General features: G+C 43.3%; 1 protein-coding gene across 1 annotated transcript in view; it reads right to left on the bottom strand.

Moving 5' to 3' along the window:
- The window catches only part of CHRDL1 (chordin like 1), a 114,895-nt gene that overhangs the window by 5,784 nt on the left and 86,883 nt on the right, over positions 1-22,228 (bottom strand). Inside the window, exons 7-10 of the mRNA XM_024748616.1 lie at positions 17,299-17,366; positions 10,849-11,017; positions 7,219-7,428; positions 1,091-1,258 (exon numbers count right to left, since the gene is read on the bottom strand). Coding sequence (XP_024604384.1) covers positions 1,091-1,258; positions 7,219-7,428; positions 10,849-11,017; positions 17,299-17,366 — 615 coding nt within the window. The remainder of the gene's footprint in view (positions 1-1,090; positions 1,259-7,218; positions 7,429-10,848; positions 11,018-17,298; positions 17,367-22,228) is intronic.

Below are 22,228 nucleotides of genomic sequence, written 5' to 3'. Positions count from 1 at the left end.
GGCCAGGTAACTGTTTGTTTGTTTGTCTGTTTTAAAATAAATTTATTTATCTTGGTTGCGTTGGGTCTTCATTGCTGTGCGCGGGCTTTCTCTAGTTGCGGTGAGCGGGGGCTACTCTTTGTTGCAGTGCGTGCGCGGGCTTCTCATTGTGGTGGCTTCTCTTGTAGCGGAGCACGGGCTCCAGGCGTGCGGGCTTCAGTAGTTGTGGCACAGCGGGCTCTAGAGCGCAGGTTCAGTAGTTGTGGCGCACGGGCTTAGTTGCTCCGCGGCATGTGGGATCCTCCCGGACCAGGGATCGAACCCATGTCCCCTGCATTGGCAGGCAGATTCTTAACCACTGTGCCACCAGGGAAGTCCCGGTAACTGTGTTTTAAACCAGCTCCTTGTGTGATGCTGAAACTTACTCAAGTTCGAGCACTCTCGAGCCTTATGCGGGAGCCAATTGAAAAAGGATGTGCGTTATTTCCCAATTCCTAGAAAACTTGACCAGACTAGATCAGCCCTAGTCTCGTAGCTATGGGATGGTTTGAATAGCTGCAGGGATGATGGTTTAAATTTGTCTTACTGCAGAGTCCCCAGCATGGTTCGAGAGACTCAGCTGTGCACTGAATGATTGCATTTTCATGTTTGTTGAGCTTCCTCTGGGAAACAATGGTAGACTACAGTTTGGGAGTTTAAAACCCTGGGTGTACATCAGAATCACCTGCGGAGCTTTCCGAACAAACCCTTAAGCCCAAGCCCCACCTGGCCAATTAGTCAGACCCTCTGCAGGTAGGCTCAGGGATTTGGTATTTAAAAACCTTCCCTGACGATTCTGGTGTGCAGCCAGGGTTAAGAAGCACTCCTCCAGCCTTGGTTGTGTGAGAAAGACAACAAAACCCAACAGTCAATACTTACCTTTTAGCCCACGTCCTGGTTAAAGCTAAAGGCCACAACAGCAACGGTGGGAGTCATATGTTAGTTTCTAAGCAATCGGGAAATCTTCTGACCCAGAGGAACAGGTTGAAGCAAAATGAAGGTGAGTCTTCCATTCCTTCCCTGTGTCCCCCTTACAAAAATATTGACAAGAAATTAACGTCATCTGGCTCACCCTTTCGAATGGTCCAAACGTGGACCTCTACCTGAGGCGGTCTCTCTGTCTCCAGTGCTATTTTTCTGGTGGTCTCCCCATCCTCCATGAACACAGACTCATACACGGGCATGGTTTCTTCTCCACAAAAGTAGCCTTTGCTGTCAAAGCTTTGGCCAGGAAGTTCTTCTGGAATCAGGAAGCAAGTAGAGATTTGTCATGGTTTTCCAAAACTAGGAGCGAACCTCTGTATTTATGCATCTCTTTGTTCATAGCACCACACAAGCATCAAAAGTGGACAATCTACAAGAACATTCCTACAGAGATAGAAATCCCACCCATATTTCACTGGCTCAGCTGAGGCTGCCCCTGTAACAGCCACGAAATCACAAAGAAGCACATGACTTTTAAGTCCGCGTGATGACAGAACACTGGCCCCAAAGCTACACTGGATCCACCACCACCACGTGAGAAGTGGATCTTCACAAAGAGGAAGAATGTGACGAGGTACAAATCTGCTGGGCGCTTAAGGGAACACAGGATTTTCGATGCTGGGTCAGGATCATGGTTGGGCTAGCTCAGCGTTGCCAACAGAGACCCAAGGAATGGGCTGACAGAACGCCTCGGTTAGCTTCCCTGACGTCAATTAGGTATACTTAGAAAACATTTATGACACTCATTTATGTGCATATACTTGCCCAAAGGATCTATCCAAATTGGCTTGACATTTCTGAACGCTCTTTGATTCGTTTGTAAGCGGAATGCTAATACCGGATCAACACCAGTGCCAAAACCTAGATGTCAGATTAGTCATATGTATGCTATGCCAAATGAACGGTTGGAAGACACAAAAAAATTGGTCAAATCCCTCAACTATGGATCATTTAAAGTATAAACTAACTTGTTGGATTTCAGCTTCCAGGCATAAAGGTACCAGCCCCCTCTTACTCCCCATTCTGCTCCACCCTCCTCTTTCCTCAGCCCGCTACTGAAAGAAGTTTCCCTTGGTTGGTTATCCATGACTTAACTTGCTTTGCTGGCCTTGTAATCAGCACCCTCTTCAGCTGTGCACTTAAAGTATAACACTCAAATCGGGAACAACAAAGACAGGCTGAGGACACCCTGAAAAATTCTGAATATGCGCAGAAGCCATCTGTAAGCACATCTGATGAAAGCGGTGGGTGTTGAGTGCTTTGGGCCCGTGACTCTAATTAGGGGGACTCATTGTTAGCCAATCAGAGGCACTTGGACTAGAGGTTGTAATCAAATTGCTATCGCATGTCTCTTGCTGACCTGATTAGCTCTCCCATCCCCACCACCATTTTGGCACTGGAAGGACAAAATCCTAGTCCTCTCTGGATGATTCCAGGTTGGATTACTCAATTCGTAGATTATCCTAGAGTCAAGCTTTCTTTCTCCTTGTGTCTTTCTTTTTAGTTATTTAATTACTCGGCGGGCTGGTCTTTGTTGGCGATGCATTAGGTGATGAAGGGACTTGCACGAGCACTTTTCAGTAGGTGGAGGGGGGAGGAGGCCATGGAGTATACAGGAACCTCTATGTATTTAATTACCACCTTTAGAATGAGAACCGGGTTCCTGTGTTAAATCTTGCCCACCAGCTTAATACTAGCTATAGCTATCACAGCCATATGAAATCCGTGATGGCACTGGAAGTACCTATCATACACTGGAAGTCCTCCCAGTGTCCTGAAGAGTTATCCTGCCCCACCACCCCTCCCCTCCAAGAACTTAATTTACTCACCAGAAGGGATCTATAAACAACAAGATCCATTAGTGACTCACCCCTGGCTGGCGCATGAAAATATTAAGAGTAAATAAACAGAGCGTGTCTTTCAAACTACCTACTCGGCAACCTCTTCATTCCACATGGTCCACTTCAAGGTGCTTCCTGATCACTGCACGTGAACCTACTTTCATTTCCTTCTGGGGAAGTATGCCATACCTGAAGTAATTTCTGGGCATTTCCACTTCCCACGAGAATGCTCCTGTCCTGAGCCCTCCAGAACTAAGAAATTGAGAAACCACTCCATATGGAAGTGGGGATGACTGATGCAGGAGATGTAATATCCCAGCCCAGGAAACAAACTTGAAGTCTTACCAGGGGCTTTTTATGCTGTAACCCAAAAGGAGTGTGTCATTACGGGAATTCCAGGTATATTGGGGTGGTATGGTGGGGTGGAAAGGTGAGTTGGGGAACCTTCAGGGAGTAGAAGTCCTACACAACCCTGCAGATGGCCACTGACACATGAAGCAAGGCCAGCCTCTGCCAGAGCAAAGACGAGAGAGAGAGAGAGAGAGAGAGAGAGAGAGGTGGGAGACTTTCAATTTGCAGACATCCATGTGTGGCTTGCTGAGGGCAGGTGACAGAATGGGAGAGACACTCTCTCCTTCCACGTTGCCCAGTAAGTCCTCTATCTCTACACGTCTGAGCAGCACGGGAAAGCGGGAAAAGCCACTCTTCCAGAGAAACACATTGTCAATGAGGCTCTTCAGTATATTGCCAATTGGGATTCTGAGGGCAGTTTTTAAAATAATAGCCTCTATTACTTTTTCTAATTACAAAAGTCATACGCGTTTATTGTTGAAAATTTAGAAAATACAGATAAACAAAAAAGAAGAAAATAACTACCCATCATTCAGTCACCCAAAGATGGCCACTGTTACATTTTGCCATATGCCCTTCCAGTCTTTTTGTTTTTGGCTAAGCATATTATCAACGTTTTCTCTATTAAAGAGAAGAAAACTGAGGTGTATAAAGTGAAGTGACTTGCCCAGAGTCACAGAAATAGATAAGAAAACCAAGGTTTGGAACCCAGGTCACTTCCAGCCCATTGTTTTTTCCAGGCCAGCAGAAAATGTTGACTGATATTTTTTTTTAAAAAAAAGGCAAATCAGTTACTTAAGTGTTGGTTTTGACACACGAGCTTGAGAAAAATACAGTCTGTAGTATTGGGGTGACAGAGTACTGGATTGATGGTCAAGAGTTCTAGCCCTGGCTCTGCCACTGGTTTTCTGTGTGACCTAGATCATAATATACATATTGTTTTCTAGCTTGAAGATTTTGTACTTAACAGACATATTGCAAGTATGTTTCTGTGCCATTAAATCTTGTTCTATAGTGATTTTTAGTGGCTATATAATATGCCACAGTACAGATATACCGTAATTTATTTAACCATTTCCATACTGGTAGACTTTCAGTTTGTTTCCAATAATTCACTATTGTAAACAGCACTGCAGCAAAAATCCTTGTTTGTATATCTCTGTACGTCTCTGATCACTTTCTTTGGATTTCTACAAGTAGAACTGCTTAGCCAAAGAGTATGAACATAAAGGTTTTAATAAATGCCACCACCTGAAAGGCAGTGCCTGTCCTGTGTACTGGGCCCACACCGTTTTGATTCCTTCGCTCTTATTTGGATCACGTACAGCAACACAATCCTAACCACACAAAGAAATGGGATGTGGTCTGAAGGTGTGAGATTCAAATTGGAATATGATATAGTGGGAGGGTTTATCTTACCTGGGTAGTTTAGGTAACTATTAGTTTGTGTACGAAATTATCTTGTATTGCTTTTATGATGATAGGCATTAGACCCTTGACAGGAGAGAAAATTGTGCTGGTAGAACTACTTCCAGGTGACACTAAAAGGCCTGGGGATCCAGTGAGGTGGCAGACTTGGAAGTTACAATAGGTCCATGGCTGGGTGGCTGCCATGTTCATATCCTCAGAATGTGCTCTCTCCGTGCCCCTAGCGAGTACATTTCCTCAACAATTTTAATGCCCCGATTCTCCACTCCATATCAGATAGCTCCTGTCCGTCCTACCCACACTCTGGCCCTACTCTGGAAGACGAAGCTTGTTACATTAAGAAAGATTTTGTTCGTGCCATAAATCAGTGCTTCCCAAACTTTAATGTGCATTGCACTCACCTGGGGGACCTTGTTAAAATCCAGGTTCTGATGCGGCAGGTCTGGGGTGGGACCTGAGAGTCTGGTTTTCTCACTAGCTCCCAGGTGCTGCCGGTCCATAAACCACACTTTGATTAGCAAAACCATGAGCTACCCTGGGCCTACAGCAGTGGTTCCCAAACTTGTCTGCAAATTAATGTTATGTGGGGATCTTCTAAAATTCCAAACCCCAGGCCACAACTCAAATCAATTAAATCATAATCTCTGGGGATGAGACACAGGTATTTTTTTTTTTTTTTTTGTTTTAAGAGTTTATTTGAGCAAAAATTGGTTAAAATTGGGCAGCATCTAGTCTAACAGATAGAAAGGAGCTCCAAGGAGCTGTACAAAATGAAAGACTTTTACAGGCAGAAGGGAACAGGAACAAGGAAGTTATATTTGGAAAAAAAGTGGATTGGTTATTGCCAGGGCACTTTCCTTTAAGGGATGGCATGGGTCTATCAGGCAGGCGACCTCACTAGTAGTGCTGATCAGGTGACTCCTGATTGATTGGTGTAGGATTTCATTTCTGGGAGAGTGAAAATTAATTGTCTCGATTTGGTGACATGGGGCTTAGCAAAACTGACTCCATGTTGGGCCTGTTGTCTTGTTTTTAGCAGAAGAGACCACCTGGTCCTCGTTTCCATCCTCCGTCCATCCTGGCATCCTTCCACACTGCCCTCTGGTCCTTGGTGGTCCAGCCACACTGACGGCCTACTCATCCCCGGGCCTGTCTAGTCCTCAGTTGTTGGTCCAAGAGACACAGGTATTTTTAGAAGCTCTCTGGGGGATTCCAATGTGCAGAGAAGTTTGGGAACCATTGGCCTACATGAAGATGCTCAAAATACATATATACTGAATACGCTGACGAAGTTCATGTCTGTCTGCTACTCATGAGGAATTGCTTAAATTGAATAAATGATTTAGCTCTCTGCCTACACTTAAAAACATTTTTTTAAAAAAAAAATATTTATTTATTTGGCTGTCCCGGGTCTTAGATGTGGCACACAGGATCTAGTTCCCTGACTAGGGATCGAACCCAGGGCCCCTGCCTTGGGAGCGTGGAGTCTTAACCACTGGACCACCAGGGCAGTCCCTAAAAACATTTGGTTTTTCATCTGTGTTTACAACAGTGCTTTGCAGGTAGATATAAGAAATGATAAACTCATGTGCCTGGAAGTGATTAATTCATTCAGTCCTTGAATGTCAGAGCTGGAAAGACCCTAAGAAATCTACTCTAACCCTCTCGTTTTGCAGAGAAGGAAACTGAGGCTCAGAGAGATGAAGTGACCTGTTCTAGGTCACACAGGAAACCAGTGGCAGCGCCAGGGCTAGAATGCTTAATTATCAAGCCAGTACTCTGTCACCCCAATACTACGGACTGTATTTTTCTCTAGCTCGTGTGTCAAAACCAACATTTAAGTAACTGATTTGTCTTTTTTTTTTTTTTTTTTTATCAGTCAACATTTTCTTCTGGCCTGGAAAAAACAATGGGCTGGAAGTGACCTGGGTTCCAAACCTTGGTTTTCTTATCTATTTCTGTGACTCTGGGCAAGTCACTTCACTTTATACACCTCCGTTTTCTTGTCTTTAATAGAGAAATGATAGTATCATTATAGCATTTTAGAATTGGAAGGAAGCTTAGATATCAACTATTCCAAACTTTTCATTGTATAGATGCAGCCTAGAGAAGATCTGGCACATTTCCAAGGTCACCCAGCAAGTTAGTTATTAGGACCGGAACCCACTCTCCTTCCACTATGCCTCACCTGTCTCTAGTCCTATCTGAAAGAGAAAACGAAGGTGATTGTGCTTTGATGAGTTAAACGGTGATATAAACGAAGGGTGCTATTGTCCTTCCTAATAATCACGATAACCTAATTTCTCTACTATTTAGAAAAGCAAGGCTTAAGTTCGGCCCTTAGGGCTACGTGGGACCAAAGGTGTGGTAGACACAAGCAAATCCCCAGCCTGTTTCTGAGAAGTCACTTTCTTCCAAGCAGCCATCTTATCAGCCCTTCAAGAGAGGAGCGAACGTAGCTTGTTGTCAGTTATTAGAACTATTACCATTACAATTATATGGCAGGTTGTGGTTATGTTTCTGATACTCAAAGAACATTGAGAATGACTATGTGGGGATCTCAGTCAACCAACGGCAGGGCTTCCAACCAACGCACCTTTTGCCTTTTTACCTGGACACACCTTGCAGCACTTTCCATCTATTTTTTGAGGATACTTGCAGGGGTATCGACTGGGGCAGTGGATTTTCTTGCACTCTTGCTTGGTGACATTACAGGTGCACAGCACACACTCCACAATGCCAAATGCCCGGAGGTTTGGGTGCCAGGACTCGCCGTGGGAATAGGTCTTTCCATTGGAAACACACACTGGAAGAGAACACAGGACTGGAAATTAAAGGCTAGGGAGCTGAAATGGGCCCCGGTGCTCAGAGCCGAAGCCCTGAACCCCTTAAGACATCAAGCATCCTTTGTTCTTGTTGTGCCCGTGGAGATGTGTTTACAGAGCAGCCTCTGTAACCGAAAAACAGCTTGTGCCTTGCTCTCCTGTCAGCAACTATTCAGGATCTTCAGCAGAGGCCTCTGGATGCCCACAAGGGCCTGACACATAGTAGGCCATCCAATAGTATGTTTTAAATGGAGGAATGAATGGATGCATGAAAGCAGAGTTCTAGCTGTCCAGGGTGTCTGATAAGGAACATCTGCTAGAATGTAGTGTTCAGACCTGTAGTTCCATAGAGCATTGGGATGGCCCAAGTGGATGTGCTTCTAGGCATGAAAATCTCCCAGGAAGGTTTGCTGTCCAGGGAGACTAGTTGCAAAAACTACTGGTCTTCTCAAAGGGCCAAGTTTTTTCCAGATTCTGAAGCAAATCCATTCAGAATGTCAAATGCTATGAGAATCTGATCTGCTAACACAGATGGGTACGGAGCTCAGTGGTGCTGGCTTACTCTCTGGAGCGGGAAGGAAGGTGCTGAGACAAGACTGAGAAGGAAAGGACCCACCCCTCCCGGGTAAGTGGTGAAAGGTAGCCTTTTACGCCTCTAATCTTCTGGCAATGTCCTGTATCCTCATAGTAGCTGCAGAGATTTGGCTACAGCGAATCACTGACTGCTCTAGAGATACCCTTTGGTGGTCTCACATTTGCTGGGTGGAAGAGAAGTCACCGGCTCCATGTTTTCTGGGGGAGAGGTGCGGTTTGCAAGAGCAAGCATCCGGGCTGCAGGCTGAGGGGCCTATGAAGGGAAGGAGTCACAGGAACATCCTTCAGTGCAAACCAACCAAAACCTATCCGGCTTTGACTGTGAGGCACGGAGCTAAGCTCCAGTATAAGACCTGCACAGAGCCGCAAATAGGGAGGTCTGAGAATGAGCTCTCTCTTTTTTGAAAGTGCTGAGACATTCTGGAGATTTCCAGCCATGACGGGGACTGGGTGTGTTTCTCATTATTCCCATCACCTCATCATGCCCAGGGAGACCTGTCGGTATCCCAATCAACAACATCTCTAGGGTGGGTTGTATCACTTAAGGCGGGGCGAGGGTGGGAGAAGTAGCTCCACTTGGGGCGTTTCTTAGGAACTGACTGATTTGGCTGCAAGACAATGGCCTCAGAAGGATGAATCATTGGGCTATTTCTCTCATCAAATCCACTGGGTCACATTAGGAAATATGGACGATGTCGGCTGCCTTTTCCTGTCCTCTGCAAGAGCTGCTAGAGTACTAGACACTCTAACAGGTCAATCCATGTAAAGATTTCCAAGAACCTAAGCCAGAGAAGCTCCTAATCGTACAGTGAGATAGAATAGGGGCTTGAAATCTAAACTGTTGATGGAATCACAGGACAAGATGGACCAGATGTGTTGTTCTCTCTCCCGCCAACCCCTCTTCTCTCTCCTCCCCAGACAGTGACACACCCTTCTAGACAACGAGATTGTGTGGGTGCAGACTCTGCTTCAAGAAAGTTTAGGCTGGACTCAAGAATGGTGGGGTCCTACTGCTTCTCCTCTTGAACTCTAGCAAGGGACAAAGTAGATGTATCACAGAAGAACACATTGTTAGCAGGAGGGCTAAGGAGCGGGGCAGGCAGGACCCCCAGGGTTATATAGCCAGGTCCCCTGTCCCCTAAACATTTGGACTAAGGGAATAATCCAGACTGGGTAAGAGCCTACACTCTGAAGTGCAATAGGGTGAGATCAGCTCTCTAGGGGGAAACACAGCCTTCTCCCCACCAACAAATTCTCAAGATGATTTCGATCATCCAGCTGGGGTGCTGGGATTCGGAGACAGGGACAAGTGACTCTCCAATGAACTATAATAGAGAAAGGTCAGGAGAGAACAGCTGCATTCAAATCAGTGGGGTCAATGAATAAATGTAAACCAGCTGGGGCTTTTGTAGGACATGGAGAAATCAAGGGATGAGCCTCTGCCCTGAAAATGAAGAGGCCTGTGGAAATTATGGGATTTAGGATTTTCAAAGACCATTTCCCCACACGTTTTTTAAGGCTTTAAAATACTTTCAGAGCAAATGGAATCTATTGAAGGCAATTTAGGATTGAAAATCAAACTGCATCCTTACCTAACTCCTCCTCCTCATTTCATAAATTCATATCAGAATGCCTTGGAATTTAAAAATAATAAATTTCAAATCAAACCCAGATCAATAGTAAATATTTCCAATTCTTCTAATACCTCACCATTTTTTATTAAGAGTTTTATTTTGAATGTTCTTTTTTTAAGCCTGTTAGTTTCAAAAGCAATTTAATTTTTTTATCTGTAATCTGAAATTTACATCTAACTAGTAACAGATGTGATCAACTGGCTTTGGCCTGACCAGCTTTGTTGAGATTTATAGTAGGAGTTCTTTGTAACGGATTGTTTTTCACCCATGTTATTCAATCATTTGGTTTAATAATTTATTACTTTTAACCCATTCAGAGAACTGCCTTTGATTTGTTTTTCCTTTAAAGGAAACAAAACATGTTTGTGGTTTCATAAAAAGGAACCAGCTGAGCTTTTGCTCTGAAGAGCTGGTTGACAGGATGCCTAAAGGAGTAAGAAGCAGTCAATTGTTTGATCGAATTTCTCCTCCCCCCACCACCCCCGACCCCCGCTACTGGCCGGGAGGCGGCGGGGGTGGGGTGCACGCAGTGGCTGGAGAGCTCTGTGCAGGAAGGAACGGGCGGTGGACGTGCTTGGCCGAGTGGGTGCTCAGCCAGGAGGTTTCTGGATTTCTCACTGGATTACTCACTTCTAAGCATAATCTCCTCCTATGAATTAGAATCTCTGAGTGGGAAGCCTGGAATAAGTGCCTTTAACAAGAGCGCCAGGAGAAGCTGGGGCAATGAGGGGTGAGAATTACTATCTCTACGGTTCAGATGAGAGCTTTAGAGGCGTTTAAAGCCAACTACCTCTGAATATTGGGTGTCCTGCTGGAAAACAAACCGCCTTTCGTTCTGTTAAAGCCCCAGCAAACTTTCCCAAATGACCTTCAACCCCCAGAGGCAACGGAGAAAATGCTGGAGGGGGCATCAGGTCCACGGCTTTCTCACCTTTGGTCCTTAATAAGGACAGATACTCCTGAAATATAAACTATGGTCTTTGGACTGTATTTAGGAAAGTCCTAACAGTCCTCTGGAGTCACTTGTCCACACTCGCTTGGTAGACCGGATGGTGAGTGATCCACATGGGAATGTCTGATATGTATGGGAGAAAGGGTCCTTTCCCAGCTCTCCAAAGACCAGGGCTGCTGAAGCCCCGACAGGGTGCAGTACCAAAGAAGCACGTCCCTTACCCTGGCCATGCTTGTGTTTGTTATTGATGACGATCTGCACGATGGTTCCTGACGCTTGCTGCGAATCCATGAGCGCTCCCCGGTGACTTCTGGCTCCGGGAAAGCGGGGCAGACCTCCAGCCTGTCGGCTTGCTGGGGGATCATAGTGCGAGCGGTGGTAAGAATGTCTCTGTGAAATGACAAAGGACAAATTCAGCCCCCCCCCGAATCTACCAATGAGAAGACTGAGATGGACTTAGCTACCTCAGAAGCTGTTTGACCGTTTTTAGTGACGAGCTCTGATCTTAACTGCGTGTCCACCAAAACCAACAGAGAGACTGGGATGTGGCGGAAGAACAGCGCTGGCAGCATGCCGAGATTTCTCTCTCTTCTGGCAGGAGACTGGACTAGATTCACAGACAAGCTCCTGAGGGAGAAAAATAGCCCAAAAGGGTAAAGTATCTTTCCTGCTCCCAAGAATCTCACCTTCAGGTTTAGGAATTTACATAGTCACCTGCAAGGCAAGGCAGAGTGTGACAGAGGCCACAGAAGAAGGATAAAATGCTGTGCAAATTAGGACGAGACAGAGAGCTTCTAGTTGGGGAGGGTTTGTGACCTGGGCCATGAAGCATGAGTAGACTTTTTACAGGCAGACTTGGTGAAGAATATTCCAGGCAGAGATTTCCAAGTTGAGAAGGTGTAGCAGAGAACATAGAGTCCATAAAAGGGAAGAGCCGAAGGATAACATTCCAAAAGTGGGTTAGAGCCAGATCATGGAGGACTTGCAATGACAGGCTAAGAGGCGAGGACTTTATTTGGTAGGCAACAGAGGTGAGGGTGTAGAGGCCTTTCAGGGATTTATTTTTTTTAAGTATGTAAAAAAGTCAGAACTGTGTTTCAAAAGCATTGAGCCCTGACAATGTGTACGGTGAACTGGATAGGAGGAAGAGGTGGGAGGCGAGTCTGGTCTGGATAACAGATACTGAGACTCCAAACGCAGGCAACGGCATGAGGGCACAGAGCAGGGCACAGATACCCCAGACGTTTTATAGACAGAAGAATGGACTGTGCAGGATGGCACTAGAATGTCAGCTCCACAGAGGTGAGGACTTTTGTTGTGTTCACTGCTGTATCTCCAGTGCCTAGAACAGTGCCCAGCATCTAGAAGGTGCTCATCAAAGCCTTGTTGAATGGACGAAGGAAAGCTGCAGTCCCTCATGAAAGTTTAGAGTCTTGTAGTACAGACAACCCCATCATTGCTCTTTCAGCAAGGGTTCAAGACACACGATGAGCCCACTATTCTGCTACCCACCCCTCGCCCAGGAGATGAAGTAGAATGGGGTTACAGGAGGATGGAACGGATGAAGAATAGAACCTTAAGGCTTAAAGCCCAATAACACTGTGCGTTAGGGGTAAGGGAAGGGGGTGGTGGGTCCCACGAAAGAAGCTTTTGCAGCAATTACAAAGGAATATCCTTATATTCAGTGACAGAAATAGCAAGGAACATTGAGAAGGTAGTTATGGGATCCCCTGACCCCACCATCCCCTAAAACATTTATTTTAGTTGTGTTCCATAGACACACATGTTGCAAACTTAGCTTTGGGGATTATTATTACTCTCCTGGTTAGGGGGTGGGGAGGCATGGGTGAGAGGAGGCGAGAGCGAACAGGAGCTGAAGTAAGAGAAAGAGAACATTATCCTATATCTAAGGAGAGCCCATGCTGGTGCGTTGCTATAAAAACTCACACAAATAAGAGTTTGCACCGATTTATTATCATGAGCACAGACAGGATTCTCAGTGCAAATATTTTTCATTCCCACAATGGCTCATATGTCTCTTTCTGCCACAGTCACTCACATTCCACAAAGGCCATTACAGATTGTTCTGTCCTTTCTGGAGTTTGGCAAAGTTTTGCCAAAGGAGCACAGAGAGGGACAGTTTGGCTGGTGGGTGTCCTACTGATGCTGGAAGGAGGGGGTTCGATGGGGCTAGAACTTGAAGGGGAAGGTAGCTGACCCAGGATAAACTGCAAGTACAAGGAGTTCTCTGATTCATGAGGGTGAACACGAATTGAAAAGCTGTTCTTCGGTACCGGGGACTCTGATCCTGGACATATGATAAGGGGAGAAAAATGATTCAAGACGCACAAAAAAGGAACACAGGGCTTTTGATCAGAGGCCAACCCAGCCCTCCCCAAACCTCATCTAAGTCTTTTATTTTACAGACAGAGAAACTGAGGCCAAGAAGAAAAGGGGTTTTATTTGGGGTGAGAGTGATAGTTGAGCTTTTGGAGACGGCAGGAGAGTGGGAGAGCGGGAAAGGAGAGAGGAAGGGGACGACGTGGGAGAGATCACATCTGCTTAAGCTCAGGGATCCCCAAACATTTGCTTAAAAGCTGCTCCAAAGAAAAATTCTCTCCCATATAGAAGTCTGCTACAGTGTTCACAATCACACACGCCACTGGTCGCCATCTCGGCTGCACACAGAATCACCTGGGGAGCCATAAAAACACTAATCCCACCCCCAGGGATTCCGATGGAATTGGTCTGGGGTAAGGCCTGGGCATCAGGATTTTTATATACTCCTCAGGGGACCCTAATTTGAAGCCAAGGTTGAGAATAACTGACATAAAGGATCTTCTGTTTCAGCCCCAGGGTTGGGGTGGTGGTGTGGGATTTTGATTTAGGAGTAATGGCTCTTTCAGAGTTGCTCCCCTGAACGGTCAGGGGCTGTTCTGACCTTGGAACTTATAGCGAAGGAGAAAAAGGCATTAACGCCTTGGAGTTGTAAGTGAAATTGGAGCTTATCTTTAAAACCAGCTGTGAATAGGCTGTTTGAGAGAGCAGGTCAAAACCAGTTAGGTAGAAGCGATCACATGTCTAGGCTTTGTTTTCTTCTGCTCAATATTTTGGTATTATTTGATTTACTGACTTGAAGGACTGACAAATATCTCGGGCTTCTGAGATGGCTGTTACACAGTTCTTTCCTGGTGTTGGAAAATCTCCGCCATTGAAGAAGTTACCCAGGAGTTTCTCTTTACTTGTTCTAAGGTCTAAGATATAAGGGTTTTAAAGGCAGAAACAGGAAAACATGGAAGTTTAGAAATGGCCTCAGAAGTGCCTTCCTCGTTCTGATCCTATGCTACAGTTTTGCAAGATGTTACCATTGGGGGAAACTGGGTAAAGGGTACATGCCATCTCTCTATGTTCTCTCTTACAATTGCAAGTGAATCTACATTTACTCACAAAATTAAAAGTTTAATTTAAAAAATGTCTTCAGAATTCATTCGAATCCACACAGCCATGAGCACATTACACCTTAGTCATGAGTAACCTAGGACTATCCCTGTCTGGGAGATACTTAGGCCAGTTTCCTATCCAGAGCATTGTTCTGAAAATGTGAATGAGACATGGATTTTTATGTGTTTCATATTGTTTCTATGCCAAATTCTTTCACTCTTCTAATGGTAAATCTCTGAGTAATCTATTGGGGGCAAAATCAGAGTTTGGCTGTTGTCCAAAACAAAAGTATGCTTGCTTTCATGTTTTGGCTTTCCACCCTGTGCCTATTTCTCTCTCCTCACATTCCTCCCCCCCACCCCACCCCCCACATACACTTCCCCCGATGGTACAGGGACCCAGTTCATATGAAGTTATGATCTGGAAATCAAACAGAAGCCATTTCAGGTTTTTACAAAGTAGTCATCATTAAACCGCTGGTTCTCCTTTTTGTGCACTTCGTAAAACTTGGTTAAAATGATGGTTTTGAGCCCACTTGGCAAAATAAACCAATCAGCTGTGTTTCTGTTGACCCAAGGTTGTGATGGTTCCCTAGGAATAGGAACAGTCTACTAAAAGGGACACTCTACTGAATCAGAAATGTGTTTTTTTCTCCCATATGGAAAGTTGGGCCTGCAAATGCTTTTCAGAAGGGATTCTCCTACCTTCTAATAAGTTGGAAGAACTTCTCTCTGATTTGGGACAAAGTCCTATGCATTAACATTAAGGAGAAGCCCCCCCACCCCCTGCCTTTGCAACACACACACATACATTTCACTCTACCTTCCACGCCCATTCATTCAACACATATTTATTGGGTGCCAACTATGTGCCAGGTACATACTTTTCTGTTACTACAGATGCTATTTATTATTTAAATCATATCCCGCAATATCTATCCCTTGTAGAACAAAGGAAAATATTTATTTATAATAAAGTGGAACCATCTGGACATTTTGGCCTACCAGGCGCAAATGTTCATTTCTAAAGATAAGTCTTGAACTGCTTTGAAAATCTATAACTCTTTCAAGGCCCTGCCTTCTATATCTGACCTCTTTTGCTACGGGAAGTATCAGATTAAGTCCAGCCCTATGACCAGCAGTTTAGGAAGAACAACGAGGCTGAAAGACAATGATGGAGGTGGGGACAGCATGAGACAAAGTCAAGAAGAAAGACTAATTAATGGCATTACCAGCAAGACCACTGAGGGGCCATAGTGCTTAGTGTTGGGGGCTAAGGCACCCAGCTTAAGGTGACTGAGACCTAACTTTGGCTTAGAATGGCATCTGGTTGACAGCTACTAATTTAGCCACTCTCGACTTCCTACCATGATTAAAAAAGAAAAAATTGGGGCTGAGGAAATTCACAACACAGAACAGGGAGACTGACATCATCTCCCATCAGGATCTGGAAGGAATCTCACTTAGTATAAAGCAGATACACTGCTGGATGGAGAAAGTCTTTCCTCGGGGTCTATGTAACCCACAAACTGGGAAGCCCACGCTCTCTTGCAGGAGTGCTGCTTTTTTGAGATATCCAGAGTATTATTCTCCACTCCACTCACAAATCCTTCTCCATTCATTTGGAAACAAGAATGTCTAGAAAAGAATATGACTAGACAATAAAACAAATACAAATCCTTTCATCTCCTTGCCGAGGGTGTTGGCAAGCTGGGGGCATGCAGGTCAGAAGTGGCATATGTGATGGCCTTAGCCACACTGTAATGTTGGTATTGATCATTTTATTAGGTCCTGGATCAACACCTTCTTCCATACCCTCATGATTCTTGGGCCTGACCTATGATTCCATAGACTCTTGCCCTAATATCCAATGTTTGCTGAGAACTAATTTCCAAGGTTTTAAAAATCATTTAAATTTGATTTATTACAAAACTAATTCATGCTCATTGAAAAATATCAAATAATACATAAGATACAAAATTAAAAATCAAACGTTACCTTTCCTCCTGCCCACTTGCACCCCTCTGAGAGTATCACAATTAATATATGGGTATGTGACCTTCTAGATCTTTTCATATGCATTTACTCACAAGCACACACAATTTTTACATAAGGAAATGATAGTATAAATTGTATCCTGCACCTTGTTTTGTTTACATACTATATCTTGGCAATCCCTCCACTTTACTACATTTTGACGTACCACATTCTTTTTAACAAATATATGGTGTCTTATAGATTGGGTGTGTTTAACCAAGCCCCTATAGATAGCATTTAGGTTGTCTCCATTTGTCTTGCTTTTATGAAAATAATTCTACGTTGAATGCTCTGTATGCTTCTTTTGTATGAGGGTATGATGAATACCCATTTATTTGCAACGAATGCCTTGGTACGTTTTGTACTTTTTGTATACTCTTTTTATTGGATGAAAGATTCTTTAAATTCTATAGTGTTTTACCATTTTCAAAAGTTTCACACTCATGATTTCATACAATCCCATATGGACTCATATAAAGTCCCTTAATGTGATAGATCCTTTGAACTGGAACATCTTCTTTTTCTGATTTTTAGAGGTTTGAAGTGTTGCTCTACTTAGACATATATTTCTTGGAGGGATTCTCTTTTGTTAATTACTTCAAAATAAAAAGGAATAAGAGACGCTACTACTATACATAAAGAGATGCCCACTCATAAGGCTTATTCTGAGATTAGCACCAAGAAGAGAAATGAGAAGATGTTGCAGGTTGAGAAAGGGAATCTGGCTGCTACCTTTCCTTTCCTCCAGCTGTATGACTGAGAGCCTAAGGCTTAGGGGAGGTTTCTATGGACATGTCCAAGGTACCTGTGCCCAAAGGATGGGCTGACCTACCTTACGATCCCACAGAAGGTCCCCACTGTTGAGGCTGGGGGTGGTGACTTGCCTTCCTTACAGAAGACAAAGATTTGGCAAGTCATCCCGAAAGGGTACCAACTTCTAATCTAGATGAAGGGTGCCTAAGGGCTGGGCTATGACTTCTTCATGTTCATGTCCTGGCCCCAGTTACCAATTATACAATGCACTTAAATGGTTCCAGGTTGGTGATGATGGCATTCACACTTCTGAGGAAAGGGAAGAAAAATGGTGTTAGAGATGGACCCTTTTATGGCATTGCTGGGACAGTACCCATGGAGGGAGGGGAAGTCTGGCCTGATGCTGTGAAGTATTGAATTATTTGAGCTATTCACACTTACTGCTTCTCTGTTGGCAGGTTGCCTGACGATATCACCATCAGAGTGTTCCCACGACAATTCTCCATCCCCTGTTTATTAAAAAGAAATAAAGAATTATACATACATAGAAGGGGAAAACAATAACCTGTGACCCAGTTAACATTTTGGGTTCTATGATCCCAAGGTTCTTTACATATTTTAGCTGTTGTGGCTGTCCTTCAAACAGCAATGTTGAAAGATTTCTCCCTGGGTGTGCCTCATTTTTCAAGACAACTCCGAAGAAAGTTGCCACTTTCTAAAACAGACCATCCAGCAATATTACACAGAATTTGGAAAATAAAAGGGAAAATAATCACTTTCCACTGTAATATAGCCATCATTGTCACATTTGCTTATTTTATTCTGAAGATAGTTAAGTCTTTTACAGGTCATATTCAACTTGTGTTTAAACTACCCTTCAAAAGTGAGAGTTTTGAGGATTTAGTCTGTCATGGTTTGTTAAATTCACCATTATGCCTCTGAGAAGTTATGACTTGATCTGAAAGTTAAGGTAAAACTTGCTGTGGCTAAAGTGTTTACATAACCCATATCTTCTATTTTTGTCTGAGACACCTTTCTCTGGGTCTCCACAACCCACTTTTTGAACAGCGAATCCCTATCATTGCTGTCTTCCAGACTAACTGCTTTTAGGGGGAAGATTTTACTTTCAGCCTTGAGAAAAGCAAACTCACAACAGATATGGATATTCCTCAGCTGATTAAAGATAAAAAATAAGAGGATAATCTCCAAAAATACTGCCTTGTATTATCTATGACCAAACAAGCAGATGGGAAGAGCTCGGTCTTAGAGATATTTGCACCACTCTAAATGAGTACTATTTGTGTGTGTGTGTATGTGTGTGTGTGTGTGTGTGTGTGTGTGTGTGTACCTGGTTGAGGATAACCCAGTATCTATTCAACCATATATTTCATGGGATAACACGGAATACAAAAATGTATAAAGATTAAGAATTTTCTCTTCTAATTCATCTCCCAAGCTTTCAAAACCTAACTCTAACTAGTAATGTGTTACTGGTTCAAGTACTGTTACTGGTTTAGGGCTGGAAAAAGACCTCAAGATTAATTTGATACCAATATTATCATCGGGTAGCGACATAAAACATAGCATGGCTTTAACCTCCATGATTCAAAGATCATCTTATGGAAAAAAATTACGAATTTTGAAGATTTAACTATGATTGCTACATTCATCTTCCTAAAACACCACTTTGATTATATAATCGTATCATTTCCTGATCAAAAAACCCTCAGTGGGTCCCCATCTAACACTATCTATTATCAGCCCCCACCTCATCTTTACTGAGCACCTACCTCCGACCCAACTATCTTAGCTACTCTACAATGGGAACCCTTTGACCTCTTTACTCTTCATTGAAACTGTGGCCCCCATTCTTGGTTCCATGTTTTTGCTCATGCTGTTTTTCTTCTGAAATTACTTTCCCAGCCCCCACACTCTGTAGCTCCTGTATGACTATAAAAACCATGAAGGTTTTCCTCCTCTGCAAAGTCTTCCTCAAGTTCTCTCACACATTTCTGATTGCCTAAAGGACTTAGCATTCTGTAGCCTTCGAGATGTACAGGACTTCAGGCATAATTTTGTCCAACTGTTCCATGTAACAGGTGGAGAAACCAAGGCTCAGAGAGAGCAAGGAGCCATTTACTCACATAGCGAGTTGATGAGAGCTTACAACCCAAATCTCAGATTTCCTGGTTCCCAAATAAGTATGTCTATTCTATAAGAGCAGGGTTTATTATTTGTGTTATTAATGGCTGTATCACCATGATCTATAACGGTGCCTGACACATAATAGTCACTCAATAAATACTCATCAAATGATAGGTTTGGGAGGCCTTCTCTTATCACCTATCTAAAATTTCAAATCCCCTCTGATACTTCTTATTCCCCCTCTTTGCTTTTTGATCTTAGGACTCAACAGTATCTTACAGTTTATATATTTTATTTGTTGTCTTCTTTCTCCCACTATAATTCCCCTATGAGAACGAGGATTTTTGTCTATCATGTTCACTGATGTAACCCGCAGCACCTAGAACAGTGCTGGGCACATAGTTAGTACTTATTCAAAATTTCTTGAATGAATGCTTAAACAGTTTACAATATTTTCTTCTGTTAAATGTTTCTTGAGCCTGCCTTGTCTCCCTAAAGAGACTGTAAATCCCTTGAAACCAAGGACCATGTCCTAGACCTCCTTCTGTGTCACCTATATCACTGGTTCTCAAAGTGTGGTCTCCGGACCAGCAACATCAGCATAAATTGGGAACTTGTCAGAAATGCAAAATTTTGGACCCCACCCCATACCTAGTAAGTCAGAAACTCTGGGGTGGGGGGTCAGTGATCTGGGTACACATCAGGTGCTCAGTATATGTACTGAGTTGAACTTCAGTAAAAAATACAGAATTAAGTACTTAGCCAATAGCATACTTGCCTCTTCCTGGTTATTCCATGTCTGAGTAAAGATGGTAGACAGAGATTACACTCAGACTATCTGGAAACCCTGACTAACTTTGTAAGAGTGAAGATGCTTTCACCTTTGTTTATGTCAAAAAAGAATGCCCAAGTCATAATGGCCATCATTAAAAAGTCCACAAATACTAAATGCTGGAGAGGGTGTGGAGAAAAGGGAACCCTCTTACACTGTTGATGGGGAATGTAAATTGGTGTAGCCACTACGAAGAACAGTATGGAGGTTCCTCAAAAAGCTAAAGACAGAGTTGCCATATGATCCAGAAATCCCACTTCTGGGTATATACCTAGACAAAACTATGATTCGAAAAGACACATGCACCCCAATGTTCACAGCAGGACTATTTACAATAGCCAAGACATGGAAACAAACTAAATGTCCATCAACAGATGAATGGATAAAAATGATGTGGTACATATATACAATGGAATATTACTCAGCCATAAAAAAGAAGGAAATCTGCAGCAACATGGATGGACCTAGAGATTATCATACTAAGTGAAGTAAGTCAGAAAGAGAAGTCTAGACAAATACCATATGATATCACTTATATGTGGAACCTAAAATACAACACGAAACAGACTCACAGACACAGAGAACAGACTTGTGGTTGCCAAGAGGGAGGTGAGGTGGGGGAGGGAAAGATTGGGAGTTTGGGATTAGCAGATGCAAAACAGTATACACAGGATGGATAAACAACAAGATCCTACTGTATAGCACAGGGAACCATATTCAATATTCTGTGATAAACCATAATGGAAAGGAGTATGAAAAAGAATATATATATATATATATATATATATATATATAACTGAACTGCTTTGTTGCACAGCAGAAATTAACACAACATTGTAAATCAACTATACTTCAATAAAATATTTTTAAAAGAAAATAATAATGCCCAAAAGTCAGTTAACATACATTGAACACTTCTTGGGTGGAAAACCTGATACTAAGGCAGAAGGAGAAGAGAAATCAGGGCTGGACCCTTGCCCTCAAGACGTTTACAACCTGTTTGGATGTGACAGGAAATCAATATAGAAAAGAGCCTAAAAAACACACGCACAGAGTAGCAACTGGAAACACAAATGGAATATACGTGCTTAGGAGATATTGAATGTGTGGAGTGAGCAGTCAGATGTAATCGTGGAAAGCATCCCCAAAGAACTGTTAAGTCATGTTTTTAGAAGTAGATACTGCAGGGTATAAACAGTCATATGGGCAGAAGGTATTGCCAACTGGAGGGAAAGGCATTTGCAAAGGACCAGACCTTTGGAAATAGCAAGTCACACAGTGGACACAGCAAGCAAGGTGTGGCTTGAGTGGAAACTTCAGAAGTGAAACAAGAGAAAGGGGGCTGGTGGAGAGATAGAAAGGAAAGGAAGGAGGGTGGGAGGGAGCAAGGGATGGGGGGACGGGTTGTTGAGATAACAGGGTGGTAAATAATTCCTGTGTGGACTTCGAAAAGATGCTGAAGGATTCATATTTGATCCCGTTACCAATTTTTAGGTAGAGGTGCATATGGTATAAATGATATCTGTGGGAGCTTATCCCGGCAAGGGAGTGCTGACTGGCTGGGGAGTAATTGGAATCTGGGAGGCCAACCAGGAAGCTATTGTAGTAACATGTGATAGGCCCTGAGAATCTAGATGGAGAAGAAGGGGTGAATCACATTACTGCAGATAACAAGAAAATGGTAAGACTCTGATGGAATATTTGATAAAGGAGGAGGAAGGCAGAGGAGAAAGTATAAAATGACTCTAGGGTTGCAATCTGGAGAGCTGGGGAATGGCGCTGCCCTCGACAGTGACTGAGTGGGTATGGACTTGGATTTACTTGTTCCGTTTTAGCTGGCAGTGATGGGTCTAAGCTATGTCCTGAGCCAAATGAAAATATGGCACCAGAGAGAAGATTTGAAACCAGACAAGATTTGCCAGCAAAATGGCAAAACAAAATGTAAAGGCTATAGTGTGTGGTTTCAGGCCTAATCAAAGTAGCCGAAAGAGAACAAATAACAAAAGAAAAATGAGACAATAGCTCTCCTCATGAAATGCCCTTTTTAAATGTAGACTTAATGATTGGTATTGACATGAAATGTTTATTCAGCATGACCTTCTAAGAAGCTCAATTTATTGCATTTAGACCCTAGAGTCTTAAAAGGGCTTTTAAAGAGTATCTTTAAATACTTAATAGTCCAGACAGAATCTTAAAGCAATACAGAAGCATACAGTCCCTGTTAAATAAGCAGAGAGGCAAGATAGCAAAGCAACGAGGCAAGTCAGTTACCACACAGACTATTAAATACCCTGTAATACAAGTTCAGATGAATGTGTCATAACCACCTAAGCATTTGCAGACAGTTACGTGTACCTAAATTTGAACTATTTCACTTCATTAAAAAATACTGGA

This window comes from Neophocaena asiaeorientalis, unplaced genomic scaffold (genome assembly GCF_003031525.2).
Source record: "Neophocaena asiaeorientalis asiaeorientalis breed wild unplaced genomic scaffold, Neophocaena_asiaeorientalis_V1.1 scaffold41, whole genome shotgun sequence".
In the NCBI taxonomy this organism is placed as follows: domain Eukaryota; kingdom Metazoa; phylum Chordata; class Mammalia; order Artiodactyla; family Phocoenidae; genus Neophocaena; species Neophocaena asiaeorientalis.
This window is presented reverse-complemented; position numbering and strand designations above follow the sequence as displayed.